At 32.4% G+C, this 10,817-nt stretch overlaps 1 protein-coding gene across 3 annotated transcripts; it reads right to left on the reverse strand.

Annotated features, from left to right (window-relative positions):
- Window positions 1-892: 892 nt before the first annotated feature.
- On the reverse strand, window positions 893-3,988 carry LOC132103718 (FXYD domain-containing ion transport regulator 11-like). Of its 3 annotated transcripts, none has more exons than XR_009423446.1 (6): window positions 3,901-3,988; window positions 2,448-2,489; window positions 1,776-1,970; window positions 1,490-1,564; window positions 1,367-1,391; window positions 893-1,217 (listed from the first exon to the last, which is right to left on the reverse strand). XR_009423446.1 is itself a non-coding variant. In XM_059508810.1 (6 exons), the coding sequence occupies exons 1-6, from the start codon at window positions 2,479-2,481 to the stop codon at window positions 1,190-1,192; spliced, it is 210 nt and encodes a 69-aa protein (XP_059364793.1). In that variant the 5' UTR covers window positions 2,482-2,492; the 3' UTR covers window positions 893-1,189. The 3 variants fall into 3 exon arrangements, 1 of the variants encoding a protein (XP_059364793.1); XR_009423445.1 differs by having other exon boundaries at window positions 2,448-2,492; XM_059508810.1 differs by lacking the exon at window positions 3,901-3,988 and having other exon boundaries at window positions 1,776-1,790; window positions 1,938-1,970; window positions 2,448-2,492.
- Window positions 3,989-10,817: the final 6,829 nt, after the last annotated feature.

Raw genomic sequence — 10,817 nt, forward strand, 5'->3', positions numbered from 1 at the left:
TTATTATATTTGAATATATGAACTTGACTATCCATCAGCCGTAACATATGTGTTACTATATAAACATTCAAATGGAATCAAAACTGATTACTTACCTTTTTCAAGAATAAAGAAAGTGAAATGTTGATGTTTGAAACGTGGTTGTGAAGGAACTACCCGTAAAGATTTGATCTAGACAGACTGAAACCAACACCCACCATCCGCTCAACAGGTTGGCTCAGTCCTGAGTGGGTTGAGCTTTGAATGAAGGATCTTTTCTCTGGGAGAGCAACGCTGATAGTTTTTAGTTTGTCATGCACGCTCGGGCTGAATTAAATCTGCTGGTGAGTGAACACAATTATCTAACAGAAACTGAGTGATGGAACTCTCAAAGAAGTCTGAAAAAGATGTGTATAATATAATATAAAGGAATTTTCAGTATAACTTTTTTTGTTGATGTTGTTGTTTTTTTAATTACACATTGTATTGTGTTTTGTTTTAGGTTTGGAGGAAATGTGCGTAAACATAAAGGAAAAGATACAGGTAATTTTATACCTGGATATTACCATTCTATGGATTTCACATTGAGAAACATGTCAAATCAATATAAAAATTAACAAATTTTATCTATCTATCTATCTATCTATCTATCTATCTATCTATCTATCTATCTATCTATCTATCTATCTATCTATCTATCTATCTATCTATCTATCTATCTATTTAGAATATTCCCTCTATGTTTTGATGATACATTTCAGCAATTGATTTTTCTTTGATTCCTACAAAAAGACATTTGACGTTCATCTTGCACAAGGCCAGCCAGTGTTCTCATCCAGCCAGCCAGCCTACAAATCTCATCCAAAATATATATATACTGTATATTCAGGCTTAAAAATGACAACAAATGCAATTTTGCAGACCCATAACTGAGAATCTTTATTACAGTAAAGTGCCACTTTGAGAGATTGCTCAAATTTATAGAATGAATCTACAAATTCAAAAGCTCAGTTTTTTCGGAAAGGGACTGTGATTAATGCACAAATTAAGTGGTTGAAAAATGTTGAAACTATGGAAAACCTACAGTAAAATACAGATGAGACGTGGAGCTAGTTAGTCATCAGTAGTTAGTATCAAGACTAAGAATAAAACAGTCTTCTACTCAATTAAAAACCCATTAGAAAGTTTCAGCAGATGAAGTCCCTGATCCTCAGATTTTGCTCGCGTCTTCAACATGCCTGTCAAAGAGATGTGGAACTTTTTAAATAATACCATTTTTTGTTTGTTTGTTTCTTATAATCATAAATAATATGTTTTGATTTCAAAGTGTACATAATTTCATTGAGATGTAAAAGTGTGAATATGACAGTGAGATCAGGTGACCTACTTTCTTTTTGGTTTGCACTGCCCCCCTGTGAAGAGAACAATCTGTTATTCTTTTTGCATAAAATGTCAAACAAGGTTTTTATTTAGTCAGAAAATGCATTTGTAAAAATTCAGAGCTCCTTACGACACAGAATTCCAACCCCTCCAGCTACTAGTACGCCTGTGAAGACCAAACCCCCGATCCTTAGCGCCTCATAGTCTAAAAACAGAAGCATTTTAATCTAGCTTAAAAAGTATTCAAAATTGTATATATCTTTATACATTCATATTTACCATATTTATACAATATATATATATATATATATATATATATATATATATATATATATATATATATATATATATATATATATATATATATATATATATTTATATAAGGATATCATGAGCATCTGCTTTAGAGTACTTACTATAAACAAAAGGATCTGCAAAGGCAAAAAAGAGGAGAAAACTTAGACTGCAATTGAAAACAGCAAAATGCAGCCATAGATCTTAATGTTGTCAATGCATGAGACTGGCAAGATTACACATTGAATAGCGATATAAGAAAGGAAGAAACTTTTCTGTCTTACTCGCTTCAGCTTGACTGAAGAGTGCCAAGAAGACTGTAAATGAAAAAAAATAATAATAAAGCTTTATGAAAAGTCATAAACATACACAAAGAATAAAATAATTAATGGAATTAACAAATGAATAAAATATAAGACATTTGGGGGGAAAAATAATACTCTCAAAATATTGCACTCTTTTTTTAAGATTTTAAATAAAAAATATTCATTTTGTTCTATAAAGTAAATAAGCAACTGAATTTTAAAATCATGATTTATGTATGTCATAAACTACTGTGTGCATATAGCTACTGTAATGAGAACTTAATTTTGAATTTTGAAAAGATACTAATTTTAATAACCATAATTTTCAATAATAATAATAATAATAATAATAGTAATAATAAAACAGTTAAAGTCAGCAAGTATACTGTAAATGTGGACTGAAAGTCTTTTTGGAATTCTTGACCTTCAGTCCCAAGGGCACAGATCAGTGTGTGACCTTTGCTTTGAAAATAAATAGTGATGACTTACCTGTAAGGAGAACTAGTTCTGTGAGTTGGCTCATTTTTACCCCTTCTGATCAAGGACATGCGCACACACACACACACACACACACAAACACAAACACACTAAATGAGTCATTACATTTTTTGGTCTTACAGTAATAATTCACTCAATTTACTCCCCCCTATATTTTTAAACCCAATATAGTAACAGTAAATGACTGGGGTTCCAAAACTGACTTGAAAAGTAATAAAAGATTTCATAGCAATGTCAATGTCAAAAGTAACCATGTTCAATATGTGAACCAATCTTTTGTGTTATATTTTTTTAACAAATCAGTTGATTCCGATCACACAACAATTATTGAATCAGACTGATCCAGTTCTCTTAAACCCACTAAACATAGTAAACAGGTTTAGTTTGAAGTCATTTTTCAGTATTCATCAACATAATGCCAGTGTCGACTACTTTCAGCACATATAATTAGATCAAATATGTTCCGTTCCCATGTAGAGGTCAACAGTGAGACGCGGCCTACGAGACGAGGAATGTTTGTGAAGAAACTCCAGCTGTAAGTGCAGCTGAGAGAAAACAGCACTTGTGTTTTGAGAGTAAACATAAAAACGATGGGTCGACACAGTCGGGACGCAGCACGTTCCTGGACACTGCTGTGTACCCTTGAGTGCCTGGAGGTGTTTTGGAAAGTTTGCCCTCCCACCTTCTCTGGTTATATAATCATCTTGAAATTCTTTGGATCTGTTGCTCACTCACATGGGTCCTGAAGTCTGGATGCCATTTTTGGTATAGTGAGGTATCTTTTATTTGAATGAACGATTGAATAGATTTAAAGTGAGTTCATACAAGAATGAAAATTCTGACCATTCTCACACACAAGTTGTTCCAAACTTGCATGAGTTTCTTTCTTCTGTTGAACACAGAACGTATTTTGAAGATTGTTGATAACCCTTCAGTTGCTGGTAGCCATTGACTTCCATAGATTTCTTTTTATTATTTTTTTCAATGCTACCAGCAACTGTTTGGTTATCAGCATACATTCAACAGAAGAAATAAACCCATATAGGACACTTAAAGATGGGTTAATGATAACAAATATTTAATTTTTGCTTGAACCGAACAAGGCTTCCTCTAAATTCAGACTTTCAAGGGAATATTTACAGGACTTTCATGTAAAACCGTTCTTGAAAGGTCCACATATCCAAAATGGCAGGTGTGGGGTCACCTTCATCTAGCGACCTGATTCTAAGACAGAATCTTTATCTAATCGCTGTTAATTTTTACTTAAATTAATAACTCATAGCTCGGATTATGTATTAAATCATAAATGGCATTGAATCAAACATTAATGAAGAGTTTCTAAAGATTCACACTGGCATGCAAGCTAAGTAAATATTATTATTCATTGCATCATTCCCAAGTCACATTTAGGACAGTCCAATATATCAAAAGACCCTGATCTTACCTTAGCAGAGGAACTGATGGCTTTCTGAACAGTGGATGTTGGATGATGCTCCTCAGGTGTGCTAATCTCACAACCTTTCAGTATTTTCTATAACCTTTAATGAAAACTCCTCCTCACTGTATATATATAAACACAGCACAACATATCAAATTGATGCATTTTTGGTGTGTCTATCATTACGTCATCATGTCCACTGTTTAGCCCAAAACATGAACTGTGTGTTGATGAATTACAAAAGTTGTTTAAGAGTTAGCATGTTTAAGTTAACATGCGAACACCTACAAATCAGTGTCTATTAAATGTTCTTTCATTGACTAGGCATTAAAGCTAAAGTCCTTTATCCAGCAGTCACCAGTAATGTGACACTATGGGCAGAAGTGAGCAGAACTTCGAAGGGCAGAGCACATTATGTGAACACTTTGAAGGGTGCAAGGCATCACTGTCTCATATGTTTGGTTTTCCCTATACAAAGGCATAAATCATTGCTACATAGAATTAGAATGTAACCTTGATAAGGCAGCAGCAAAATTCATGTTTAAAAACATTTTAAAAACCATTTGAACCAAATATTGCAACTATTGCAAAAACATGAAAAATGTAGGAATATTAAAAAATCTCTAATAATAGTTACAAAATATATATTTTTATATCAAATAAACATTTATATCATATTATATAAACATTTATACAATATATAGTATACGTTCTAAAATGTTTTGCAATATATGTATATTGTATATATACAGACATGTGTATGTGTACATGTGTGTGTGTGTGTGTGTGTGTGTGTTTGTGTGTGTGTGTGTGTGTGTGTGTGTGTGTGGACATAGAGAGAGACAATATATATATGAGATTTGTACATTTCTGTAGAAATTTTGTTATTACATTTATGAAAAATATAATAATAATGTAATTATATGATCTACAGTATATACATATTTTTTGCAATGTATAAATAGGTAAATTGCATCATGACAATGGCAATTATTGTGTATGTATTAAATTATATATACTGGTGCATTGTATATAATATGTATCATACTTTTTTGTATTCTTAGGACCTTTCTACAAGAATGTACACTAATCTTTTGAATTTTATTTAAAGTCATATATTAAGGATTTTATATTTGGCAGTATGAAAAAATAACTATACCTCAATGTTTTGTCATGTAAGTCTGGCTAAAGTCTCTAGAAAGGCTTCAAGTCAAGTAAACAAAGAAGTGCCTATTAGAAAAATAATGCCTCTTTTTAGGGTGTGTGCATGAAGAATCATCCTAATCACTGCAAAGAAAATTTAGTAAAATTATGTGCTTTTGTAGTAAAGGAATATTTATTTATTAACAGTACCGATTACAGTCATATATATAGAGAACAACAATCTGCCCTACTGCACCATTCCAGAAGAAATGATATACCCTAACCGCAGTATTTAAGCCTGCACATGCAGTCAGGGAGCTGCTCTTTATAGGGCATCTCCAGCAAACACATGAATCAGGAGCAGACATCTGAAAGACTCCAAGGAAAAACTAAGCTTATGCGACTCTTTTATAAATGCTGTGCTGATGTCGTGAACACCATCAAAAATAATAAAGAATAAAATTTAAAAAGTAACGTATATCAAGATGATAAGATCTAGTTCTGCTAATCGATTGAGCTTTAAATGTTCAGCGTAGGGTGACTTCTCCTAAATAACTTTTTTTTTTCTCCAACATTTGATAAAATATCTTTTAGAAACACCATTGGTAAATATAATGAATTTTCACTTTTATTTATTTATTTTTTGATTGGTGTACACACTGTGGAAACACACACCTGCCACTTGTTGATTTCTATTTGTTTTATTGTGTTATTCTAAAATATATTTATACTTGGGTCAAACTGAGCCCAAATAAAAGTCTCTATACAAGATAATCACCTTTATGAAAAGTACATGCTGATAAAACAGAGAGTAAAAGCCTCAATGATATGTCAGTTGAACATATTACAAGAATTTGAAACGAAAATAATAGGTTAATTAAATTACTCTTATTAAGAGTAATTTTTATGTATTTGAGTCTCTAAAGAAAACAAAGCATTAAAATAAAGGCAAAATAAAAATAACAAAATAAATGGTTTAGATTTGACCGTCTAATCTGATTGAAAATGTTCTCATCTACATTTCAGATGTTTACAATAATGTTTACAATTTTTTTAATTGATATAAGCATATGGTTAAAATATCATACAACATTAAACTTAAATCTGACTGTGAGCTAAAGCAGATGGTTGTTGTGTGTTTACAAATGCTGGAGAACATACAGTATGCAAATAGTCAAAGCTTCAAAACAGGCTTAAACGTACTTTTTCAGAGCCAAACTTTAAAACTAAATGCTCATGGACTGAAAGCATAGTAGAAGAGAAACACGGCCGTTCCAGGGTGCAGCCAACCACCTGTGTCAATATTGACCCATCTACTATTGATCTACTCAATGCTACCCTCAGTTTGTGTGCTGTGAATTTTGTCATTCAGCCACTTGTAGCAGTATAAAATGAAATTAAATTAGTCAAAGTTGTGCATAATTTACATTAAATTGAAAATAAAAACTAACTCAATTAAATGTATATTGTAAACAGCATAACAATGACACAGAGTACTTGACTATTCATTGAACATCAGATCCTCAATTAAATAATCCAGTCTTTGCATTTGTTAGATATACATTATTAATAGGTGGAGTTGCTTGATGATTAAAGTGGATAAGCCAACAGAACATATTCCTGGATCCCTCTGACTTTAGTGTTAGTTAGGGTTAGAAACTGAAATACAGTTATGATAGTAAATTAAAATGTTGCTCAATGACCAAAAAAAAAAAAAAAAAATTTAACCAAGAACATTACCAGAGAAGTGAAGACGCCCTCTACTGGACAAGACTGAAACCTGGGAAACACCGGCCTTTCAAATCATGCTGTATATTACATATATTATATTATGGTGTGTGTTCTATATTATAATTATTATTGTCAGATCCACATTTTTTCATAAGGGGAATGAGAGGGGTTTCAATATTGCTTAGATTGTGCAGATTGCATGTCATCTTGGATTCCACCCACCGACCCTAAAAACAAGACCAAACTTTAGAAACTATCTGTCTTTAACTCAATATCTCTTCATGTAAATCAGACATATTTGACCTTGGACCACAATACCAGTCATAAGGGACCTTTTTTTTTAAAATTGAGATTCATACTGAATATATAAGCTTTCCACTGATGTATGGTTTGTTAGGATCAGACAATATTTGGCCGATTTGAAAATCTGGAATCGGAGGTTGCAAAAAAATCCAAATATTGAGAAAATCACCTTTAAAGTTGTCCAAATTATAAGCAATCTTAGCAATGCATATTACTAAACAAAAATTAAGTTTTAATATATTTACAGGAGGAACTTAATATCTTCATGGACCATGATCTTTAATTAATATCCTAATGATTTTTGGCATGAAAGAAAAATGTATAATTTTGACCCATAGAATGTATTTTTGGCTATTGCTACAAATATACCCCAGCGACTTAAGACTGGTTTTGTGTATATAATGTGCAGTACATCTGCAAGTATAAAAGTAATAGGAAACTCACTGAAGCAATGCTGTACTTTCTCTGATCTTTTCAACAGGATATAAGCCACAACAATGGTAATGAGGGCAGCTAAAAATCCCCCAATCACGTATCCAATGAGCTTTGCATAGTAAGAATCATTTGCTGAAAGGAACACAGAGAGACATGAAGACAAGTGGCTGTTTACATTCACACACACACACACACACACACACACACACACACACACACACACACACACACACACACACACACACACACACACACACACACACACACACACACTTAATTGCTAGTAACATACCATACACATAAAGATGTCCAATTTTGTCATTTAAACCATTGACCTTGCACAAAAAAATTGTGCTATTGTCATCTTCTGATGTTCCTGCAACTTCCCAAGCAGCTACATCTCCACTAGATTTTGTATAACAGTAAGCTTTCATTGACTGGGGAAAAGAAAAGAGTTATGGTCAGTGTAAGGGTATCTTTCATTTGTTAAATATAATAATTATTATTATTTATTATTAGGTATAACAATTAAAAAATAAAACATTCTATAAATTTATAGCACCTATGAAATTACATCATTTGGAAATATTCTACAGTGGAAAGTGGAGTAAATTATATTTGTATATATATATAAAAACTGTGGTGTCAGCTACTTTTTCAAGCGAATCCATTTAAATGTCATTGTAGAAAGTAAATGCTCATTAGTGACTACAAATGATTTCAAGAAAAAAAAATTAGACTTTACTCAACTCATCTGCATTTTTAAAAATAAATATTCTTTTTGGCATTGAATGTTCCATGAATAACTTTTCAAGAGAACCTTTCCATTCCACTAAATGTTCTTAATAGTGGATTCTGAAATGTTAATGTCATAATGATAGGTGTGTCCAAACACCAGTGCTAGTTTACAGTTTGTGCACCATAATAGTTTAAGCAGAAGTCACCTGAGCGGGTAAGTATTTGGTTTTGTCTCCTGGACAAGCCATAGAATCATTGACCTTTGAACCCATAATGTAAAACCAGATTTTTTGCCCATTCAATCCACTGACACCACATTCAAAGGTGACAGTTTTTCCGGTCTCTGAGGTCAAATTCTGAGGAACTATAAAATGATCCAGACCTAAAGCACAGGAGAGAAGGAACAGCATAAAGAGGAGGGTTTCACTCATTTGACTAAGAAATTATGAACTTGACTATTCTAATGACCACACCTGTACACAAACTAGCCAATAAAGTCTAAAAATGAATAAAGAAATTTTAAAATCCTCTCATTTTGAGCCAATTAAAATATAAAGTTTAGAAAATCCAACCAATTTACCAACAGCTATTTGTATTGTCCTATTAAACACAACAGCTTATTCAATGGAAGTTAAAAAGTCGAGGAACATGAACTATCCAAATCTATCACAAAAACTGCCATTTTCTTTAACCATAAGCATTAAAATGAAACCTGAAAACACACCTTTGGTAAGCGAAGCAAACTGCAGAACTAAAATCAGGAGCCACATCAGATGGACAGCGGTTTGGGTCTTCATCCTTCTCATTTCATCAGTTGTCACAGGGCCACGAAAAGCCCTCTCTGCTGGTCCAGTCCCTCGAGCGATGGCTCAGTAGTGGAGCAGATGAGAGCGGTGCTCTTTCTCAGTAGAAGCTGTGCTGAAAAACACCCTGTCGGATGGAGGATGCTCATTTGCAAGGACCTCTTACAAGAAAGTTTTAGGCTGGGCTGGGACATACCCTATTCCAACCTTTACAGCCACGAGTGTCGCTCTCTTTCCACTTCCTTGTGTGCTTAGCACTGATTTCTTTATGCTTTCCCTCCATCCTAGCATTACTGAACTGCCATTTGAGTATAAGGCATTTTACTGCCAAAACAAAAATTTACATCAGCCAGAAAGACACATTTTTTCCACCCAGCAATGATTCCATGGATGCCAAGTTTTTATGAAGGAAAGAGTTATCCTGTAAGCATTCAGATTTGATATGTGTTATATTAATTTGTACAAACCTATAATATCATCAGAAAACTGTGAAAATTAAAGCGGTTTACAGGATTGAAACAACTACAATACACATTATAATACAGGCATATAATAATAATGATACAATTAAGGACAATTATAAGCAAAACATTTTTGTGTATATACATGTTGAAATTAAATTAAAATAAACTTTTAACATGAACATTTACACATTTATTAATGTAGATAATTAAATGCTTAGATGTTTTTTGACCATTTTTAAGTGTTTTTAAGCACAAATAAAAATAACCAAATTTGTTTTATTAAAAATAAAATTAATTACTTTATTTCAGTATTTAAAGTCATGTATATACAGTAAAAAGTACTGTATAAGTGTAAGGTCAGAATTTGCTATATTGTACATTTATTCAACATTAACATAAAAACATAAGTGTGTGTGTGTGTGTGCGTGCGTGCGTGTGTGTGTGTGTTATTAACACACAGCTAAGTATGATTTATATATAAAAATCATTAAATGCATAGATGATTTTATGTCAAGTTTCTAAAGGACAAACAAAAATAACCACAAAGTATTACTATTAAAAAAGGCTTTATTTCAGTATTTAAAAGTCATATATGGGTGCAACACAAAAAAAAAATGAAATAGAAAAGTGAGATTACTATGTCAAAGGTCAGAAATTCTGTATTGTACACATATTCATATCAATTAGTTTCATGAACATGAAAACAGAAAAATAAGCATATTTATATATCAAAAGCCAAATGCTTTTTGAGATTTATTGTTGTCATATTCAACAGGCCTAAAGAGCTACCAAATTACTACAAAATGTTACTCAGAAGGTTATGGTACAAAATCTGGATAACAATATAGCAGCTTATCATAAAATTAGACATACAATTGAATTAATCAGTGCATCGCATTGTAAGGAAGCTATTCATATGTACAACAATATAAGCAACAATACTGACTGCCACGGTTTATTCACACTGCTTTCTAAACCAGTCTTTGGTTTGTAACTTTACATTTTGTGCATGTGACTTCAATGCTTAACCCATCTTTAAATTGCCCCTATTATGCCATTTCCAATATTGCTTTTCATGTATTATGTAATGTAGCTGTATGTGAATGTAAAGGATCAGCAATATTGTAAAGCTGAAAGTGCATGATAAATAAAGTTATTATTTCCAAAAATAAAGAATCAGCTCTCTAAACGAGTCGTTAGGAATTCGAATCCTACTTCCTTGACGTGGGTAATATATTTGTATAATGCACGCCTATGTTCTATGTTGGCCGGCCGTGAACAACTTGACCCTGCCCACAAACTTGTC

The sequence above is a fragment of the Carassius carassius genome, chromosome 24 (genome assembly GCF_963082965.1).
Source record: "Carassius carassius chromosome 24, fCarCar2.1, whole genome shotgun sequence".
NCBI classification, from domain to species: Eukaryota; Metazoa; Chordata; class Actinopteri; order Cypriniformes; family Cyprinidae; genus Carassius; species Carassius carassius.